Raw genomic sequence first — 23,137 nt, 5'->3', positions numbered from 1 at the left:
GTGAAAATAGAAAGCATTGCCGTTGATGCCCCAGCCAGAGCTAATGTCTTTCTAGCAAAGAATAAAATTTTGCCAACAAGACATATAAAAAGACTAATCCTACATTATTTAGGGGCCCTCCTATATAGTTTTAAAACTTGTGCTAATATACAATTTTATCATTTAAGTTCGAACACGTATTTTAGCAATAAAAAGTAAACAGTTTTCAGTCATAGATTGGGGAAGGATGAGAAGGAAAAAGAACAAACCATACACTGTTCTCTATGTCTGAGAGAAACGTAATTAGAAGTTGTATTGAGCTGGGGATTCTGGAAGCAGAACCTGCGTTGGGAAATTCTTGTGCAAGTGATTTATTGAGTGTGTGCTCTCTGGAGAAGGGGAGAGGGAAGCAGTGGGCAGTGGGGAAAAATTAAACAAGGATGTGGTCTTCACTGGAGACTAGCTTCCACCTGATCCCATGGGGAGCTCTGGAGCATGAATTGTACCAGAGTGATCAGTCCCACAGTGAGGCAGGGGAGGTGACCTTTTATACCCCTGTGTCAGCTAGCTTGGCTTCACAAAAAAGAATGAAATAATGCCATTTGCAGCAACATGGGTGGACCTAGAGATGATCATACCAAGTGAAGTAAGACAGAGAAAGACAAGTACCATATGATATCACTTCTATGTGGAATCTAAAAAAATAACACAAATGAACTTACTCACAAAACAGAAACAGACTCACAGACTTAGAAAACAAACATGGTTACCAAAGGGGAAAGGCAGGGGGAAGAGAGATAACTAAGGCATTTGGGATTAGCAGATATACACCACTATATAAAAAATAGATAACCAACAAGGTCCTACTGTATAGCACAGGGAACTATATTCAATACCTTGTAATAACCTATAATGAAAAAGAATCTGAAAAATATATATATATACACACATATGTACAACTGAATCACTTTGCTGTACACCAGAAACTAACACAACACTGTAAATCACCTATACTTCAATAAAAATAACTTAACTGAAAGTGTATTACTATACAGAAAGCTGACTCTCCTGCCCAGTCAGTTGCCTGTGCCTAAAGACAGAGGCGATGTACTGGGGACATTTTTAAAATAAAGTTCTTCTTCCTGGACATCCATCCCCACTACCTCCAGTCTACTTTATTGTCTACTAGGTGGGAAAGTTAGTTTGGAAATGCCATCCTGACAAGGTCACCAGTACCTCAGAGGGTCCCTCATGGAGGATGATTAAAACAGAATATTCTATGACCACATCTTATTATTCAAAACAGTGTATTTGGTTTAAAGATTTTCTTTTCCTGTTTGTCTGCACAGAGATCATGAATCTATTTCAAGTTAAGATACAGTAAGAATCAGGTGAATAGCATCCATTGATTGTATAATAATTTCCTTCAATACCTATTTTCGTAGCATAGAACTTACTTTATGCTGTGAAGGATACATACATAACAGATACCTAGTATTTCACACACACACACACACACCCCTTCCTTAAAGGAAAAGAGAAACCATCACCTACTCCATATAAAGTGGCTGACCCATTTCCAGAATACCTGTTGCTATTATGTCGGTTCAGCCTACAAATAAAATTTAACATGTTAACCTTTTAACCAGAACTTCTCCGAATTATTTTCTGATATTAACATAAAATGCTTGTTGGGTTTTCTTCTATTACTTTCACCCCAGTGGACAGCTATCTCCCCCACAGGAAGATATTTCAAAATGAAGCTAATATGGATGAAAATGAAAACTAATAACCTTTATCAAATTACAGTGAGATTTGCCCTATAAGCTGCTTAGAGTGCCTATGGAAACATGACCTGCTGAGTTTTATTGTAGGAGATATAAGACAGCGTTTCTTATTTATTTATTTATTTTTGGCTGTGTTGGGTCTTCGTTGTGGTGCGTGGGCTTCTCATTGCAGTGGCTTCTCATCGTGGTGGCTTCTCTTGTCGCAGAGCACGGACTCTAGAGCACAGGCTCAGTAGTTGTGGCTCGCGGGCTCTAGAGCGCAGGCTCAGTAGTTGTGGTACACGGGCTTAGCTGCTCCGTGGCATGTGGGATCTTCCCGGACCAGGGCTCGAACCCGTGTCCCCTGCATTGGCAGGCAGATTCTTAACTACTGCGCCACCACGGAAGCCCCAAGACGCCGTTCCTAACGCTGTTTGTGGGTTTCTTCCCTCCACAGGCCTTGAACCGGGGCATTGCAGCTGTCAAGGAAGATGCAGTGGAGATGCTGGCCAGCTACGGGCTGGCCTACTCCTTAATGAAGTTCTTCACGGGGCCCATGAGTGACTTCAAGAATGTGGGCCTGGTGTTTGTGAACAGCAAGCGGGACAGGACCAAAGCTGTCCTGTGCATGGTGGTGGCCGGTGCTATAGCCGCTGTCTTCCACACCCTCATAGGTAAGGCTGTTGGCCGTCCCTTAAGAATCTAGCTTTGCTAATTCCTTCTTCCACATAATTCATTTTCGTGTATTTATTGTAGTAAATGATTTCTTCCATAATTATTAAATATCAAGACAATTTTAAGGGATGGAAGGCATGGAGTTTGTGCTCCTAGGTCAAGAAAAGAAAATGTCCTTTGTCTGGCAAGCTGTATGTCCCTGGTTCCCAAACCCTGTGTCAGTGAGGAAGGAGTTTCATTAACAGGTGAGCAGATCTAGGATTAGCCTTCAGTAAGGTCAAAAAAATGTCAGGTGCTTTTGTTAGCGACAGACATTACTTACTCTTTTCTTTTTTAATTGAAGTATAGTTGATTTATAATGTTGTGTTAGTTTCAGGTGCACAGCACAGTGATTCAGCTATATACATACATATATGTATATGTATATCATATGTATGCAGTATATAGATATGTTCTTTTTCAGATTCTCTTCCACTATAGTTGATTAGAAGATAATGAATATAGTTCCCTGTGCTGTACAGTAGGACCTTGGTGTTTATCTTATCAGACTCAATCTTAAGAATAAAAATAGAATGAGTGTTATTCAGGATTAATTCTTATCAGCAGTGAAAACAAATGAGATTGTTTAATGTATTAAAATTATCTCCTTTTAGGGCCCCATGTTTCTATTTCAGATGAGACTCAATACTCTGGGCATAACATTCTTTCCATGAAACAACAAGAAAATTTTATCACACACAGTGACTGGCCTACGGTTTCACCAAGACCTAGGAAAGCCCCTTCCTTTAGAGCTGGAGTTCTACTTCTGCTGCCTTCTTGGTGGTGATAAAAAACCCTAAGGGCATGATCTCAGAACCCCTTGGCTTCAAAACAGCTCAGCTTACCTGGCATAAAAATTGAATGGCACACCTACTGAACCCAGTTACATAAAGCCTGTGAACAACACTTCACAAACCCATTGTGTGTCTTCAAATTGGCACTGGTTGTATGAGAACCGTGAATGTCCGTGGTGAATGAAGAGCCGGGAGATTAACCCAAACCATTTACAGTGTACTCAGATGTCAACTCATGTTTACTCATAGAATTGTGAATCTAAAAGTAAATAGACTGAGGCCTTTGTGGTCTTCCTTTTTTTTTTTGCGGTACGCAGGCCTCTCACTGTTGTGGCCTCTCCCGCCACGCGCAGACTCAACGGCCATGGCTCACAGGCCAAGCCGCTCCGCGGCATGTGGGATCTTCCCGGACCGGGGCACAAACCCGTGTCCCCTGCATTGGCAGGTGGACTCCCAACCACAGTGCCACCAGGGGAGCCCCTGTGGTCTTCCTTTTTAATACAACATAGGATTTTGTGCTAAGAACAATGTTGGCGAGAGGATGCTTCTCATGGGCCAAATATCCAGGCAAAGTGTTGCTATTGGTCATTTCACTGGGGCTCAGAGCTTCAGGGCATGGGACAGAGAGGAGATGCTTTTCTTTCCCTTAACTTAAACCCTGAATACTAACTTATCCGCTGAGTTTTAAAGAAAACTTCTGCAGCTACATTTGATCTGGGCCATTTTCATAGATGGTATACGTACTTGAGAAAATTCCATATGTGCAATGAGTGGGTCTAAATAAATTTTTGCCTAAAAAGGAAGATAAATTAGTTTCTTTTTAGCTACTTACTTCCAAATAAACCCAACATTCCCTGTTTTAGTCATGCTCAAATGAGACTTTGGGGCTAATAGCTAATTACTAGATGTCAGTAATTAAGGAAAACTTGAGTGTACTGTATTATTGACACTGTTGGGAGGGACATTTGGTCACTGAAATAAAAATCAAAAATCAAACAAAAATCAAATCAAATCATTTTCCAAGTTAAATGCAAGTTTTTCAATTTTAAAATGGAATCATAAAATCTTACATTTGAACCAAAATGGTTCTACATCCCAGATATATTTAACAATTGCTTTTATCACTGTTGATATTTTTACAATTATCACTTCTTTTCCTTCCAACAAACAAATGCTTTCTACAGTTACTAAGAAAGCAATATCAATTTCTTTCAAAGACTTAAAACTCAGATTTTAATGATTTTCCCTCTTCTAGTTTGTTGGCCTCATTTCAATTCTCCACCTAATGGTTTGATTCTTCTCTTGCCGTCTACTGTCTGCTGCATCAGGCATCTTTGCTCACCTTCCTTTCTCCTTTTTTTCACTAATCCCGTAAGCTTTTCTATACTCAGATCTTGCCGATTTTTCCCCATAACCTTGACCACAAGCTCCAGGTGGGATGTTGCTCTTTTGTCATCCTTACCTTTTCCAACAGTATTTTCCTACCATCCATAAACATCCCCCCGTTCAGTTTCTACTTTACAATGTGTCACCTACACTAGACACTAAAACCCATTTTCCCATCTTAGTAATGCTAGAAACAGCCACTGACATTTCTACCTTAACAGTCAGCTCTCGGCTATCTATGCTTGGGACAAGGGAACAGTGACATAGATCAACAAAAAAGCAACTATTCCAAATAATTTGACTTAAGAAGCCATTGTCTGCTCTCAGGCAGTCTTCCTAATTGTATTTGCTTGGCCTGATACTGAAATGGGTATGTATTCCCCACATGAACAGCTCCTCAGTAGGGCTTAGAGTAAGTACAAGAAGCCACATGTTACACGTTCACCAGCTTAGCCCACAGAGTGAGATAGGAACCAGAGTAACCTACGCTTAAAACCAAATTTCTCTATATTATTTTGTTTAGGCGAAACTAGTCTAATTGCCTGAAACTTTCCTTTTTAGGTGCTATTTCCCTATCTCCTTAATAGATTTATTTCTGTTATCTAGACCTTCTAACTTTTCCGTAGCATTTATATAAGGGCTTCTAAGAGCATAGAGGAGGAAGAAGTTCTTTCTCTTAGGGATTGGTTCTGAAAGGCTCGTGGGGTGGGTCATCTCTTAACTGGCTCTGAAAGTGTTGGTTGTATTCCAGCACAACTCTTTCTAATTTTTCCCTTATCTTTGATACAAGATGGAGTGGAGAATTTGACCCAGTGCTCCAAATGAATATTCTGCTGTAGCCACTTAAGATTACAGATGGTGACTCTTCTTGTCTGTTACATTTCTGTTAATTCTGTCTAACCTCAGGCTCGTGGTTTTAACAAAATCACCATGTTCTGTGCTTTTTCAGTTTAATGGCCAACTCCTTGGTTTCTTTTTGCTTTGTTTCCTAATTTACCTGTTTATTCATTTTATTCTTTACAATATTAGTTACTTTTCCCAGCAAGATGCCTTCTGTATAATTAATGAATATTTCTCTTTTTTTAGATATATTCAAACACTGATAAAATTCATCCATTTCCCCTTACGATGTTATTCACATGAATGTTTAACTCTAAGCAGACACACCACTAGTATTAGTAGAGCTGACCTTCCTGCTTTGAATGTGGGGGCCTTTGACTAAACAAGAGTGAAAGAATTGCCCTTTGTTTAACTCACCTTTAAAATAGTCCAGTCCCCATCTGTCCTATCCGTGGTCCAACAAATTACTTATCGAACAAATAGTACGTGCATGTCATTCAGGTCCTACTAATCAAAAGTTGGATACAGAGGTGAGATAAATATAAAAGATATTCATCCTTGGGGAGGAGAAGAAGTGGGAGGCAGACAGCCACCACACATTCATGAATCAGGGAGAATAAAGCAAGAAAATGAGTTCGGTGTTGAATATCACGGGTAACAGGGTGGATGCCCAGTGCTAGGGTGCAGGTAACCAGGTAAAGGAGGTGTGCAGCCTGAGACAATAGAAGAGCCCGTTAGGCAACAGGGACAGGAAAAGGGGGAGAGAGGAAGAGAGAAAGGGAAGGAGAGCAGGGAAGGGCAAAGTAGAAAGAGGACCCGCAGGGAGGGCGTTAGGCATTGAGCTTTGCGGCTGTAGCTGGGTCCCTTGGAGAGCCTGCGACACCAGTGAAAATTTTTTTGTGACATCTCAGGGACAGCTATATTGAATAAAGCAGATTGAGTCTAGTGTTCATGTAAGTATGTTTAATACAGCTTTAACAACAAGGAAGATCTGTATATTCTTATTTACTGCTTGATAACGTTATGGTCTCTAAAGAAATTTTTAATATTTAGAAAAGTTCAATATATTTTGTCAGTCTGCATAATCTCCTGGGTTATGAACTAGTGCTGGGGCAAAGGTACTCTTAAGATATATTTTTTTTAAGTTTGTGTATTCCATGGTTATCTCCAGCCATTGGAGAAATCCTGATTCCCAGCATGATCTCTATCTTAGATTTTTTTTTCCCAATCTGGATGAACTTTGACATTTCAAACTTTCAGTATCTACCGATAATCTACCAACTGCTGGAGGATCTTCTCACTTAGAAGGGACTTCAAAGCTAAGCGTCACCAGCTTTGAAAAACCAGTTTCAACTGTAGCTCCTTTCCTTCGCTAACCTGGTGTCACATCTGGGCATCCATTTACTGATCACGGTGAGACATTAGAGGTAGACTCAGGTCAGAGAGGACCAAGAACTCCTTTGTAGGGTCAACTGTTATTGTGTTTGCCCCAATAAAGGAGAGAACTTTCACTAGGTCCTTTTTATTACATTTGCTGTAAATAATGTTTTTTCTTGTGTTTCATATTCATTTTCTCTGATTTTTTTCTTTTTTTGGACCAGACTGGTAAGCCATGCATTCTCTCATCCTTGAGAGATTTGCACATGGTTCTGGGTTTCCCCAGACATTTGCACATGGCCGGAGTGGGTCCCACTGATCACACAGGCACTTCCCCAGGAATGTATGGTGCAGATGGTGAGGAAAAGATGGCTCCAGAAAATGTACCACCCAAACCTTATGCAATTAGCCAAATGAGTAGACACTTGGAATTGTGTTGGACTGACAGACTTGAAATCTAGAGATCCACTGGCCAAAAAGTTGATATCTATTCTATGTGTACCTGGAGCCTGGCTCAAGATACCCGAGTTGCAGGAGCCTTGGTAAACAGAACACAGTGGGTCAATCCGTAGCACTTGGGAGACTTTTAAACATGGGAACTAAGGCATTAGAATTAGAATAAGGGCTCCCAAATTTGCCCCTTGGAAATGCACATATTATTCTTTTACTAAAAATGGAAAGAGGGCTTTTCCTTCAATTCCCATGGGAAAATTATAGGTAATGAGGCTTATTTTGATTAATACTAAATTTCATGGCATTTTGCAACAAGTGCTGGCGACTCTGGATGAACAAGTTTGAGAACCAGTGATTCTGGAAAGGTCCATCGCTCCATTACCCCAGAGTCTCACGGGAAAATAATTCTGAGGTCAGAGGAGCTAGGGATTTGAATGGCCCTTCCTGCTTCTTGTTTGGGCAGCTCAAAGCTGTCTACCTGTAAATAGGTTAAGTCCGTGTCCTCCTGCTGCAGCCAGGCCATGAACTCCATGTACATCTATTCGAAAACCTTGCTTAATTTTTCTTTCTAATGTCCTACTTTTCATAAGGACTCTAAGCTATTTCAGAAGACTCTTGGTAAGGCAGCTTATAGAAGTTGAAGGTTACTAAATGTCATTAAGGCAGCTAGCCTGGTAATTATAGACTCTATGCAAAGTGCTTTAAACAAATTACCCCCAGCCTGTACCTCCAGCCAGAAACAGCTCTGGGACACGGGAGGGGAGGGTGAGGCGATACTGGGTGGAAAACAGCCGCTGGGATTTTACTCTCCCAGCTCACAGGGTGGAAACAACCTTTGTAGTTACAACCAGACTCTTCTTCTACTACATATGGGAGGAGTAAAAGGAAGGAAGAAAGACGGGAAGAAAGCTTCTTCCCTTGGCCTCCAAAGTTTTTCTCTGGTAGCTAAAGGAGGACAAGAAGTAAAAAGAAGCAAAAGCATCCTTGGGCCCATTGGTCTCAAAGTACCCCTGGCACCTGGGGACCCTGGAGCTGCAGACTGAACAAAGCAGGGGAGTGACGTGGGGGAAACATCCTGGCAGAGTCAGAGGCTTGGTCGAGCTCAGCACCCAGCAGTCCTTCAGACCCTGTTAAGCTTCAGATGTCAGCTCTTCACTGCTCTACATAAAGGCACTGTTTTTGATGTTTTAGTTAAAATAGTGTAATAAGTTGGTACACTTAGGTATATTCACAGAAGTAGAGAAGCTTATTTATACTGATCCCTATACACTCAGGCCACATGAGCAAACTGCACGCCCTGCTCTCGGCTGTTCAAATTCACACGTCCCTTCTTTTCCTGCCATTACCCCAGAGACTCACGGGAAAATAATTCTCCCCTTCCTAGAAGCCACCTGTATGAGTTTGCTAGGTCTGTCCTAACAGAGCAACACAGACAGCAGAAGTGTGTGGTCTCACGGTCTGGAGGCTGGAAGGTTGAGGTGGTGGCAGTGAGGTTGGTTCCGTCTGAGGCCGTGACGGAGAGTCTGTCCCAGGCCCCTCTCCAGCTTCCAGTGGTTTGCAACGTGCGCTGTCCCTTGGCTTGTGGAAGCATCTCCCCGATCTCTGCCTTCATGTTTTCATGGGCTTCTCCTTGTGCGTGTCTATCTCTGTGTCCAAATTCCCCCTTTTGAGAAGGACACCAAGAGCCCACTCTTCTCCAGCGTGACCCCATCTCAGCTAATTATACCTGCCATGACCTGGTTGTCAAATAAGGTCACCTTCTGAGGTCCTGGGGACTAAGGACTCAGCAAATGAATTGTGCGGGGACACAGGTCAACCCATACATTGCCCTCCGGATCTCAGCCTTTTCTAATCTCAAGGGCCCAGCGTTAGCCATCCAGTCCAGTCCAGTCAGCTGGCGTTTGTATTGGTGCTAACCTTTACCAGGAAATGTTAGCTCCTGAGCTCTTCAGAGCCAGCCCCGGGCTCGTGCACTTAGCATTGCTCTGCTCGCCCAGCGTGGCCGCCTTTACTATTGCCAGCGGTCTCTGCTGGGAGGGGCAGTGGGGTGGGCAGGGTCAGGACCATCTCTGCGCAGGTCTCAGCGCAGTGAACTTGACTGAATGAAAAGGAGTGTACAAATCAACAGCAGCCACGATTTCCAAATCTCGGCACCCAAAGTAAGCTGTGTGTGTGGTCCAGCAACATCTTTATCCCGGCTGTGTGTTTCACCAGCTAATCTCAGGTCTGAATGCACTTCTCACCTCGCTGCCAAGTCGGGCTGGAGGGCTTCCTCCTGCTTTCCAGGATCAGGTCACCCACGTGCCTTCTGATCCAAGCAGGACATCACAGCTGCCTTCCTTGTCCCTGGCCGTAACTAATCCCATTTCCCCAGTCTTTTCTCTTTCTGCCAAGTGCCACCCTCCCTCCTGGATTTCTCTTCTTGCTGCCTCAGTGGTTTTGCTGGTCCCGCCACGCTCCACACCTGCCACCTGGGCTCACCTGGCAGCTCGCCTCTTGGTTTCCACCTCTGCCCTTCCTGGGAGGACTGGGCCCTCCTCGCCTGCATTTGCCTGTCCCACCAGCATTGCATGCTGGATGTCTTAGCCATCCCAGCCCCCTACCCCTTGAAATCACTTACTTGTACCTCTACCCTCGCTGAGATTTCTATTTATAGACATTTAAATAACTTGGATATCATCCTGAAGAGCACACTTAATCCAACATCCCCATAATTCCAGACTAATCCCGACAGAGGATGGAGGATTATTTCTTTTTACCAGTTTATATGGTAATAAGTCGTCCCCCAAACTTTGAGATGGGGGAAGGGATTCTTATTATTTCACAAAGTGAGACACTAAATTTTATCTCCTTTCTGATTTCAAAGCCTCTGCTGCAGTTGTCAAGTACATGGATATTCATATTTACAAAAGAATGAACACAGCGGGAACACTACTATTAGAGCACTATGAAAACACAAAGATCATTGTTTTCCTATATAGTCTAAACATTGTATCAATGAGGTAGCAAATAGCTGAATATTGTATTTAACCTTTACTAACAATGTCTGCCAGAACGCCTAGCAGACACTAGGAGACCTTTCTCTTTCTTCCTTTCTCTCCCTTTGGCACCAACACATTCATTCAGCCTGTGTTGGTTAAGGCCCATTATGTTCCAGTCACACACTGGTCACAGGTCCTCATGTTGGAGGGACTTGGAAAGCACAGAGATAGCATTTTTCCACTGGGGAGACTATACCCACAGTTACCACCCTCCTCCCAAAAAAATGATACAAAAGGAATGACAAACAGTGAAAAGCTAGCTTTAACATTTTTATTGAAAGGTATGTTATCCCATTGTTATGTTAAAACACTCACGCATAATCCACCACACACACCTGTAAAAGAACTGGGCAATTAGAACCTAGAGTTTCAACTGTGACCCCTTCTGGGCAGAGGGATGACTGAGACTGTAGATGATTTTCTTCTTTTTGCTCATCTGAATTTTGTAATTTTTGTACCAAAACCCAAATATTATATTTAAAATTGTTTTTAAACTTTTGAGGGCTTCCCTGGTGGCACAGTGATTAAGAATCCGCCTGCCAATGCAGGGGACATGGGTTCGAGCCCTGGTCTGGGAAGATCCCGCATGCCACGGAGCAACTAAGCCTGTGTGCCACAACTACTGAGCCTGTGCTCTAGAGCCCATGAGCCACAACTGCTGAGCCCATGAGCCACAACTACTGAGCCCGCATGCCACAACTACTGAAGCCTGCACGCCTAGAGCCCGTGCTCCGCAGCAGGAGAAGCCACCGCAATGAGAGGCCCGTGCACCGCACCGAGGAGTAGCCCCCGCTCGCCGCAACTAGAGAAAAACCCGCGGGCATCAACAAAGACCCAACGCAGCCAAAAATAAATAAAATAAAATAAATACATTTATTTAAAAAAAAACTTTTGAGATAAAAAGCTTATGAGGATAATGTTTTCTAAATATTGCCATGTTCTGTTTTGTTTTGTTTTACCTTCTGCAGCATATAGTGACTTAGGCTACTACATCATCAATAAATTGCACCATGTGGATGAGTCAGTGGGGAACAAAACGAGAAGGGCCTTCCTGTATCTTGCTGCCTTCCCTTTTATGGATGCAATGGTGAGTAGAGAAGATCGTTGGCACTGTTTAAAAAACTTACGGTAAAAAATACATAGCCTAAACTTCACCATCTTAACCATTTTTATGTATACAGTTCAATGGCATGGAGTATATTCACATTGCTGTGACTCTTCAGAACTCTTTTCATCTTGGGATACTGACTCTGTTGCCATTAAACACTGCCTCCCCACCCTCCCCTCCCCCAGCCCCCAGCAACCCAGAAATGGATCCACTTATTCCCCCCAGAAAATGACCAACACATCCGAGGCTGTCTTCACTGCCCACCACATTCTTTTCCGATTGTGATAATATACATATAACATGAAACTTCCCATCTTAACCATTTTGAAGCGCCCACTTCAGTGGCGTTAGGTGCGTTCACATCGTGGTGCTCCCATCACCGCCATCCACCCTCGGCCCTCTCCATCTTCCCAGCTGAGTCTCTGCCCCATTGAACACTAACTCCCACCCCCTACCCCAGCCCCTGGCTCCCAGCACTCTACTTCTGTCTCTATGAACTTGACTGTTCTCGGTACCTCGTGAGTGGAATCCTACAATATTTGTCTTTTTGTGACGGGCTTATTTCACTTAGCAGAATGTCTTCAAGGTTCGTGCATGTCGCATGCAGCATGTGTCAGAATGTCCCTCTTTTTAAGGCTGAATAGTATTCCTTGTATGTGTAAAAGCCACATTGGTTTACCCTTTCATCCATCAGTGGACACACCGGGGTTACTGCCACCTTTTGGCTACTATGAATAATGCCACTGTGAACATGAGTGAGCCAATGGCCCTTTGAGTCCTTGCTTTAATTCTTTTGGGTATATACCCAGAAGTGGAATTGCTGGATCATATGGTAATTCTGTTTTTAATGTTTTGAGGACCTGTCATACTGAGTTCAGCAGCAGCTGCACCATTTTACGTCCCCGCCGGCAGTGCAGAAGGGCTCCAACTGACCACTGACTTTTAACCAGTCCATCTTTTCAGTTTATTTTATGAGAATTATCTATATTTGCCACAAGTTCTGGCAGTAGGCAAGAGAGCTTGTTTGAAAAATTGATTCAAATATAAATTCCTTTCTGATATATTCAGGATCAAGGGATCAGAATAGCTTTCAGATAAACTTACCACTTGTGTGGTATAAGCACCCAAAGCTTTTTAGAATAAGACTCGCTTGAATATACTGATAGGATTTTATTACTTCAATAGCCAGCTTTGCTAGATTAGCTAAGGGTGGCTGACTTCCATAGATTAAATTCTTTGTTCTGATACTGAAGCGTTCTCAGAGAATGCTTTTTTCCTATTCATCTGTGTTACAGATATAAAAGAGACTTAGCCAAATATATATATTTCTATATTTCCAACAATGTCTAATGCTAGAAAATAAACCTTTTCTTTGGGCTCCGTTTTAAATTACCCTTGGAAGGAGACTTTAACATACGATAGTCTATATAAGTTTTTCTACCAGTCCTTACCTCCAGTTCTATATACATTAGACGTGTGAGGTGAATGGAGGTATTGAGGTATGCATTAGCCCCCCATCCTCAGAGGAATGATGCAATGTAAAAATGTATGTGGTCCATCCTCTCAGATGTCATCAGAAGTCTTAATGTGCCTGTAGCAGGGTTACGGGGGCAGCCTTCTTGAATCTGACAGCTTCCTACTGGTGGGCCAGGGAGCCTTAGATATCAAACCCTTAGTTTCCACCGGAGGTCCTGATTTTTAGTTGTCGTGACATCACTTTAGGTGGAGAATTTGGCCACTGGAACACTTGTACCTGGATTTTCTTTTTCTTGCTTATCACCAGGTGTGTTTACTCTGGTAGTTGATGCATACCCCCTGCTCCCATACCCGCTACCCCAAAAAGAAAACAGCCAAGGGTTTGGAGTGTGTAGAACCGGATTCCCCACAGGGCCCAGGCTGGACTGAGGTGGTACCACAGTGCTTTCAAAGCAGTGAGAGAATTGAATGGAGTGACCTTTTTCACGACCTAAGAGAGTAAAAGCCCAGCTTCTTCAGCAGAGTCCATGATTCTGCTCTAATGCCTGCCCTCCTGTCTGTACTGGGACTGTGTAAACACAATTATACAGTGAACTCAGGGAACTCAGGACTAAAAGTGACTCACAGACTCTTCAGTGCCCTGTGTTCCACTTCCCTTCTTTGTTTATTTGCCACGGAAGTTTCCGAAGCTCAGTCTAACACCAGAACATCTGTGATGGACACCCTTTTCTTCCATGTTTCATCTCTCAACTCCCCCAAAAGGCCCAGTAGTAAGAGATTGCTAATAAAAACCAAAATAATACATATCACCCCAAACACACACACACACGCACACGCACATGCACACACGCACACACACACACCTTGCAGCATGGCCCTGATGTATTTGTTGGAGAGATAATATTTGCAAATCACAAAGCTTATCGTCCAGACAGCTTTTGGTCAACAAAGGTAGCCTACAAGCCACAATTTGCAAATCTTATCTACACCTTGCATTTCTTTTCCCATTTAGCACCTTTGGCCCTACGAGCTGAGGAGGAAGTAGATGTAGCAGCGGCTATAAAGTCTTGACACAGACCTAGGAAATAAATCACACTTGTCTGATTATGTTTAGCTCACGTGAAATGTTATTCCTTTGTCAGTTCAGGTCAGCCGTTACTGGTTAGAAGGATGATGCTTAAGCGGATCCTACTTTGAACTTCAAACCTTCTCCAAACCTGCCATCCCCTGGAACTTTCACTGTCTGTAACCCTTGGAGGACTTTCCTCTTAATTTTCCTCAAAGGCACGAAGTGACAGATCGGATCCCGCCCAAACTTAAAGAGAAGGAAACAGTAGAACCTGATCAGTCAGTGAGTGCCTGCAATGACGGTAGTAACTCAGATCCAGTTTAGAGCCCTCATTAGAACATGCTTCACGGATGGAGAATGCTGTGCTTTGTGACTCCCACTGGCCCCCCATTCCTGGTATTCAGCCAGGTTTCCTGCCAGACACACAAACCAGTACACTAGTCTGCATAGAACTGGTACCAAATACACACTGTGCAGTCATTGGTTCCACTTAAGTCTCATGTGGTCCTAGCCGCCAGGCTAAGTTACAGTCATTTTACCAATCAAAGATTTATGAAACCTGTGCTACTAAGGTTGGGGGGTGCGTTTCTATTCTGTTTCAGGAATGCCCAGGGACTCATAATGACCAGAAATAACCTAATCCCACAGGTGTATCTCATACCCTGTTCTCTCCTTCCTGGCAGGCATGGACCCATGCTGGCATTCTCTTAAAACACAAATACAGTTTCCTGGTCGGATGTGCCTCAATCTCAGACGTCATAGCTCAGGTAAATGTGATCCGTGTGTCCATCAGAGCTGCTCAGAGCCCCTTGCAGGTGATGGACAGAACCGGCTGCTGCCTCATTTACAACTATCCGCTCCGCGAGCGTCCCTGCATTACTCAAAACAAACGTGAACTTCCATAAATGCTTGTTAAGTGAATGAGCAAATGGAACCCCCCCCCCATGATACAAGCGTGTAGGATCTTGCAGGAATGGGTGTTGTAGGAATTTAAATTTACTATCAGAGGTTTTGCCCTTTATTGTTAAGGCACTTGCACGTGAAATGACTCTGAAGTCAAAGCTAGTGGGTGGTCACAGGGTCACTGTGCACACATGGACCTCTGTGTGGCTGAGTCACTAGATGCTAGCTTCTAGAGAATGCTCCTAGGAATTATTCTTTATTTTTTTATATTTTTTTTTAATTTTTTTTTTTGCCGTATGCGAGCCTCTCACTGTTGTGGCCTCTCCCGTTGCGGAGCACAGGCACCGGACACGCAGGCTCAGTGGCCATGGCTCACGGGCCCAGCCGCTCCACGGCATGTGGGATCCTCCCGGACCGGGGCACGAACCCGTGTCCCCTGCATCGGCAGGCGGACCCCCAACCACTGCGCCACCAGGGAAGCCCTTCCTTCTTAATTTTAAACCTGGTCCTGGCCGCTGCCTGTTGGGAGGGCTCAAAAGCTCGGAATAAACATAACTGGTTGGTAGGGGCGATGGAAGCTGGATTCAGGTGCCATCTGGCCTTGGGCTTTTCCTGGTGAAGTTTCTGTTTTAAACCTTATAGTTGGAGTTCCTGCCACAATTTGGTTGGGGGAATAAATTCAATGTTTGTTCTTAAGTCTTCTGCTTCCCCTCCCACCCCCCAGCTTCAGTCCTCTCATTACTTGTAAGCATTTGTTAATTACCAGACTTGGTAATGAATAAATAGATCCTAGGCAAAGTCCTTTGAAATACCACCTCGGCATAGATAGATAGGGAGTAACAATCACCAACGATAAAATGAAAAGAGTTTATAATGCCTTGAATTTCAGTGGCAACTCCCAGTTTGAAAACCTTTACTAAGCTAATTAATTTCCCATCATAATACAAAAAAAACCTCTTGCTTTGGTTCCAACATGCCATGCTTTTCTGTGTCATCATTATTGTAATAGTCATATGTTTTTTATTTATTTTGTGATCATCTAGACTTTCTTAGCTTGCTCAGTATCAAATGAGGATTCTCATGGGGTGTTGGGCCTCAGTGGGACCTCTAGTCCTTTCCCCTCTGTGCTGTCATCAGCCCTGGCCTTCTGAAGTCAGCTGAGATCCCAGGGATGGGATCCCAGGATCCCAGCTGAGTAATCTGGCTGCACTACTCTAGGTCCCTTTGTCTCCTGCCTTTCCATCTCAGCCTTCGGGCAAAATCCCCGTCCTGAACCACCCAATGGTGTGCACCTTGCACCACCTGCACCCAGGTAGCAAGCACTCCAGCAAAAAGTTACACAGTGGGACAAACTGATCAAAGTATAGATTCATCCTCTCATCACTCACCACTGCGGACTCTGGTAACCATGTCAGAGGGTCTCCGCCCACTTCACTCTCCCTGGCAGGTGACCTCATTGCCTACCTCACTGAGAAATTTAAACCCACATGCCTACTTTCAGACCCTTGCCTCATCTCCGTTCCCTCTCCCATTCCAGGAGAGGAGGTGTCCCTCCTCTGTCCAAGGCCACTTCTTCCTCCTGTGCCTTGAAGCCTATCCTGTCCTGCTTTCTCAGGAACCTTATTTGATTGGTTATCCGTGACTCCTTCTCTCTCCCCTGGATCATTTCTCTTTGACATGGAAACATGCTCAGACATCTGCCATCTTAACACCATAACGACAGCAACAAGAGGCTTTTTCTCATGTATGTCTTTAGCTACAATTCTCTATTACTTCCCAGCCACACCTTTTGGAAGGCCAGTTTCCTCTCACTGTCTCCACTTTTGCACTTCTCTTTCTTCCTTTTACCTACCCCACGCTGACCTCCACTCCCATCACTTCGCCCACACTGTTCTCACTAGTGACCCTCTTGCCACTGAATCCAGCGGGCACTTTTTGTTGACCTCATGGATGTCTCAGCAACTCTTCACTCTGTTGACTGCGCCTTCGTCCATGAAACATCCCTTCCCATTGGCTCTCACACCACCACGTCCTGGTTTTTCTCCGACTTCTGGTGGCCGAGCTCATCTACTGATGTGTAAATGTTCCTCAGATCCATCTCTCTCCTTACTGTGTATTCTATTCGTGAAGAATCTACTGCATGCCCTACGTTTAAACCATCTGTAACAAGATTGATGATCACCAGATAAATATCTGCGGCCAGGCCCTCTCCTCTGAGCTCTAGACAAGCCATCTAGATAGCTCTATGCTATTTCCACTCACATCCTTCAGAGGCATCGTAAGCCTCAGTTCATACTCTTCATGATCTTGATGATGGTGGTTTTGAATGAATCTGTGCCCCTACCATCAGCTCAGACACCTGGGAGCCACCCTAGGAGCATCCCTCTTCAGGACCATCCGTCTAAAATTTTTAATCCTAGATGTTTCTTTATCTGCCCTCTTCTCCCCATCTCGGCTGCCCTCGCCCTGGTCTGAGGGATCACCCCTCCCACCTGAACTCTCAGCGATGCCTCCTGACTCGGGCCTGCCCCTCTGCTCTGGCTCTCCTCCGTCCTTCCCCACTGCGGCCACAGGGATCTATTCTCAGTGAAATGCTGGCCATCTCACCCCCTGCCTAGAACCTGCTTTAGAATCACCTCCTGGTGTCCTTGAGATAAAAAGCCAAAATCCTGATCATGGTCTACGAGGTGCTGAAACCCCACAGGCTCTGCTTCTTCCCCAGCCCCGTCACTCTCCTCTTGTCCCCTTGCTCTCTACCCTCCAGCCACTGGTCCTCCCTTGTGACCAATTCAGTGTGGCCGAGCTGCCTCCCGCTGGGGGCTTTGCCTGGCTTCTGCCCGGAAGGAGATTTCCTGCCTCGGCTTGCCCCACCTAACCCTGGCTCCTGTCGGCCCCTGCCGGCTCCTGCCAAGGCATTGGGTCTCGGCTCAGTTGCACCCCACGTGGGCGCCCTCCCTCACCCCACAGCCTGGCTCTCCCAGCACCACCGCCCTCTGTCCTTCACAGGCCTTTTCACAGGTTGATTACCATCTCTGCCTTCCCCACTAGGCTGTCAGCTCCAGGAGAACAGAGCCTGGGACAATCTTATCTATCATTGAATCCCCAGCACCCAGGACGGGGCCAGCACGTAGCAGGCTTTCCCTGGGAAAATCCTCGCCACCGAGGCAGTACGTTACCTGCAGAAAATAGTCCGACAAGGTTTTGATGATGGTATCAGAATCAAAAATCTTAATTCTGGATTGAATTGCAAAAGGCCCAGGTGTTATCTTAAGTTGATAAATGATACAGCCCAGCGAAGGCGTAAGATGTATGGTATGTGTTGGACCACCTGGCATCAAGCTATTAACGACATGAGGGAGGCTGAGAAAATCTTCACTTCGGCCTTGATCGCTACCGGCCCAATGGCTCCTGCCCGCCCTCTGCCACACTCCAGCCTGCTGTGCTCCTCGGGCCACTTTCCTGTCATCTCCACACCTCCCCCTCCCTTCTCCTTCACTTCCAGATCCCCTTCCTTGGTCCTACTCGTCTTGCATGGCCATCCTGATGGCATCACCGGGAGCCTTTCTGGACTGGGCAGAGGAGGGGTTGGTCTTCACATATCCATTTTTCCTCCAGTGTGTTTTCAGTCTCTGAACATGACCATCTTCGTTTACACTGTAGGTCTGTGTATGTCGAATCTTAAGCTTGCGGCAGACAGACTAGTCTGTTTGCATATTAGGGCCCCTTAAGGCCTCTGATTAGTTAGAGAAATAAATGGGCATCTTGGCCACATTACAGAACGCAATCTTCTGTTCCAAACACAATGGATCCTTCACCAGGTTTCCCCCAGCTGGTCTTTGCATCCCTCAGTTAATATGGTACATTTGTTCCACTGGGAAGCAACAGGCATGGAGACAGTCACGGGCATCTTTATTTCCATCAATGGGCTCCACTGTATCCTCGGTGAAAGTGAATGTGAGTGTGTGATCATGAGCCTGAGTGGACACTCACGCGCCCATGCTCTGGGCAGCCTGGTCATGTCCACGCAGCCAAGCGGTAGCTCTGTCCCCTGCATCCGCCTAAGGGCCTCTCTGTCCCGTTTACCGGTTTGAGAGCAGCAACCCGGGCACAAGTGTCGGTTTGTGCTACCAGCAGACCTCCTCCAACGTCTCATACTATTATCTCGTTCAGAAGAGTTTCTCTGGATTACCCTGCCTTTCTCTGTCCCCTGTGGCAACTGAACGCACTCATTTGATGAACTGTGCTCGTTCTCCAGCTTCTTTTTTAACTTTGTGTCATCACTGATTTCTTGAGAATGCAGTGATCCGCGTACGCCTCCTTCGGTCAGGATCATTTAGTGGTGGTAGATTTCACAAGCCTATCATTCCCTGGATATTTGGCTACTAAGATTGATGTACCCCCCCCCCAAATTTAAAAATGAAAAATAAATAAATAACTAAAAGAAGGAGGGGAAAAATGGATACTACTTAACAAAATTCTCTAAGGACAAATACAAAACTAATGCAGGGCTGATATTCAGCTGGTTCTTACCATAACAGCCAGGCCCGTTGTCTGTTCTGTTCAGTTGTTCAGTCTGTTGGTAAATATTTAGAATATTATTCCTGAAAATAATCAAACAGATTCATTGCTGTAGTGGATAGAAAATGGATGGATGGGGTTCAAAGGTACTAGGTAGACTTTTTATAAATCTTGATATTTAATCACTGTGTTCCTCTTCAAAATAAATTAAACAAATAATTTTTTTAAACAAACAAACAACAACAAAAAAATTGATGTAGCCCAGACAATCTCTCCCCTCTCCCATTACCCTATTTGTGCACTCAGTACGCCTCAGTGGTCTTCCAAACATGTGAATCCCAGGAAGGACTCTGGACAGAGGCGGGGCTGATTCTCTGATTTCTGCAGGATGGGGGGTTAAATACATTGATAAATTTGCTTTAGAGCCTGTACTGTTCAATAGAGATTGACACTTTACTATTATTTCAATCCCTCTTGACTTTGTATTCTTTGACCTTTGCCACTTTTGTAAGTTAATATCTTAAATTTTAATTATCTTGTTTTATAATAATTAACATTGGTGCTTTTGCAGCATTTTTAGTGGATTCCATGTTATAAATGTTAATGTCCATTTTTCTGTGTACCATCATTGGTCACTGTTCTATCCTTTGTGGAAGGTCACTTAGGTCCTCTGGTGTGGATTACATGTGTACATCGATAGGGCAAAGCTCTTCTGCATCCTTTGGGGTCAGGGAATCCAAAGTTTCTAGACTTTTTTTAATCGATAACCTTAACCAGATGTGCAGTTGCCTTAAAAGAATCTTAATGATGAATATAACAGAATGATCGTGTGCTCTTCCAGTGAATCCCAAATGCATGACCCTGAATTCTCCGAGAGCAGTATTGAGCTGTAGCCCAATACAGTTTCTGTTCTCCTTCTCATCAGTGTCAAGGTTTTCACTCAGAGATACATCTCACCTGGGTGCAAGAGGTGGGGCCGCACTTCCATTGACTGGTTCCGTCTTCTCCCTACTGACTTGTTCTTGTTTCCCCATCTCTCAGGTCGTTTTTGTCGCCATTTTGCTTCACAGTCATCTGGAATGCAGAGAGCCTCTACTCATCCCCATCCTATCCTTGTACATGGGTGCCCTTGTGCGCTGCACCACCCTGTGCCTGGGCTACTACAAGAACATCCACGACATCATCCCGGACAGGAGTGGACCGGAGCTGGGGGTAGGTCCTTAGACCTCGAGGACATGCTCTCTGTACATCCAAGTGGAATATAGTTTCACCCCACACGTATGAAACGAGACATCAGTGTAACAGCCACATGCTCTGGGATGTTATATCTCAAGGCCAAGTGCTTCATAGTGTCCACAGGGAAAGACAGTTGGAGAACTGATGAACTCTGGAGATGAAAGAGTCCTTAGAGGTCACTCTCCAGCCTCCTTACCTCCATATGAGGAGACCAAGTCACAGTGAGTCATGTCAGGCCAAGGAGGAGACACAACATTGACGTCCTCCTTACTCTCTGTTGTCAAAAGGAAGTCATTCTGTTCTCGACAGAGATTTTAGGACCCCTGGTACCACTGAACTCACATTTGATTATTTTTAATTTCACACCAGGGATCCAGGCTGTGTTTGTACTTTCTGTACTGGCCAAACACAATCACTCATTCAGGTGCCTTCTATGGAGGGAGCAGAGTATTTAGGTACCACAGGGCAACACAGGAAGTTTTTAAATACGGTCTCTGGCCTCAAGCAGCTTTACGTCCCATTTGGCTTATCCAGCACAGCAGCAACATTCAGACATGAACCCAAGAAAGTACAGAGACTGCAATGGGAGTTCAAGAACTTCTCTCATGGAGGCTGAGAGAGGGTAGATAGGGATGAGGTCTAAAAAGCCCCCCTGATGGAGGCAGAGCTTGGCCTGTGCCTCAAAAGGCGAATATGGTACAAGCAAGATACAATCTTATACAAGTGACCAAAGCGTTCTTTTCATCATCATTATAAACAGTATCTGATTTATATGTTTGCTAATTTCTCTATCCTTAGGTATCATTTGGGTTGGTATCCATCTAGATATAAGGCAGATATGCATGATTATGTATATATATATATATATTTTTATATATATATATTTATATAAATATGGCCCTGAATAAATTACCACATTCCACCCCTTGATCCCACCTTTGACCACATGTTACTTTTGTCATGTAAAAACAGTAATTGCGGGACTTCCCTGGTGGTGCAGTGGTTAAGAATCCACCTGCCAATGCAGGTGACATGGGTTCAAACCCTGGTCCGGGAAGATCCCACATGCCGCGGAGCAACTAAGCCCGTGTGCCACAACTACTGAGCCTGCGCTCTAGAGCCCACGAGCCACAAGTACTGAGCCCATGTGCCGCAGCTACTGAAGCCCACGCGCCTAGAGCCCATGCTCCACAACAAAGAGAAGCCACCGCAATGAGAAGCCCGTGCACTGCAACGAAGAGTAGCCCCCGCTCACCACAACTAGAGAAAACCCGTGCGCAGCAACAAATACCCAACGCAGCCAAAAATAACCAAAAAACCAGTAATTGTATTGACCACCCACCTTGATCTGAGGTCAGGCCATCAATAATATCAGATCTAGGGCTTCCCTGGTGGCGCAGTGGTTGAGAGTCCGCCTGCCGATGCAGGGGACACAGGTTCGTACCCCGGTCCGGGAAGGTCCCACATGCCGCGGAGCGGCTGGGCCCGTGAGCCATGGCCGCTGAGCCTGCGCGTCCGGAGCCTGTGCTCCACAACAGGAGAGGCCACAACAGTGAGAGGCCCGCGTACCGCAAAAAAAAAAAAAAAAAAAAAAAAGGGGCGCACATCTTTGCTGTAGAATTCTTAATAAGTCGCCTTCTCGTTACCATGCTTTTGTTTTGCTTGTGCTTCTGAACATTTACATGACTTCTGTCAGAGCTTTGAAAATAGGAACCTCTGAGTAGATTTATATAGTGCCCAAATAATTAGGCACATTTGTGAGCAGACTGATTCCAAAATAAAGTATAACAATGTTTTACTTCTAAGAGTTACGTCTTACTGACATGGCTTCTAGCCAGTCAGTTTGGTAATTTAAACAGAAACTAATTTCCAGCCTGTTTCTTGGGCCATGAAGTTGGATTCTGCTTGGGTTAAAGTTGCCCTGTTTGGAAAATAGGCGTTTGGATCCATCAGGCTTCAATGTGTGTTTTGACTTCACAGTAGCTTGCCAGCTGTCTGAGTTCATTTCTATTAAGACTGTACATTTTACTTTAATTCAACTTGGCTTGTCTACAGAGGCTTTTTCTATATTATTTTTAAGTATAGTGAATTGACTCGTGATTGATATCGAAAGAAAAGGCTTTGACTCTGAATTGTTTTTTTCTATTCTGCTTCCAGAGTTCAGTGAACTTTTATCCCCTTTTCTTGATGCAGGGAGATGCAACAATAAGAAAGATGCTGAGCTTCTGGTGGCCTTTGGCTCTCATCTTGGCTACACAGAGGATCAGTAGGCCAATCGTCAACCTCTTTGTTTCCCGGGACCTTGGTGGCAGTTCTGCAGCTACGGAGGTAGGGCAGCTTCTGGGGATGTGGGTACCCACTGTCGCCGTGTAAAAACTGGGTGCGGGGGAGGTGGATTACAAATTTGTTTCCAATTCCTCTTGAGAGCTCAAGAAGTTCTGTGATATTAAATTATGTGACACCTTCACACAAGGAAC

The 23,137-nt window shown here is 44.6% G+C and overlaps 1 protein-coding gene across 1 annotated transcript in view; it reads left to right on the top strand.

Moving 5' to 3' along the window:
- ANKH (ANKH inorganic pyrophosphate transport regulator) overlaps window positions 1-23,137 on the top strand; it is a 141,593-nt gene that overhangs the window by 75,740 nt on the left and 42,716 nt on the right. The window contains exons 2-6 of the mRNA XM_019951048.3: window positions 2,203-2,419; window positions 11,319-11,437; window positions 14,687-14,770; window positions 20,466-20,636; window positions 22,854-22,988. Coding sequence (XP_019806607.1) covers window positions 2,203-2,419; window positions 11,319-11,437; window positions 14,687-14,770; window positions 20,466-20,636; window positions 22,854-22,988 — 726 coding nt within the window. The remainder of the gene's footprint in view (window positions 1-2,202; window positions 2,420-11,318; window positions 11,438-14,686; window positions 14,771-20,465; window positions 20,637-22,853; window positions 22,989-23,137) is intronic.

This window comes from Tursiops truncatus, chromosome 3, assembly GCF_011762595.2.
Source record: "Tursiops truncatus isolate mTurTru1 chromosome 3, mTurTru1.mat.Y, whole genome shotgun sequence".
Taxonomy (NCBI): domain Eukaryota; kingdom Metazoa; phylum Chordata; class Mammalia; order Artiodactyla; family Delphinidae; genus Tursiops; species Tursiops truncatus.
This window is presented reverse-complemented; position numbering and strand designations above follow the sequence as displayed.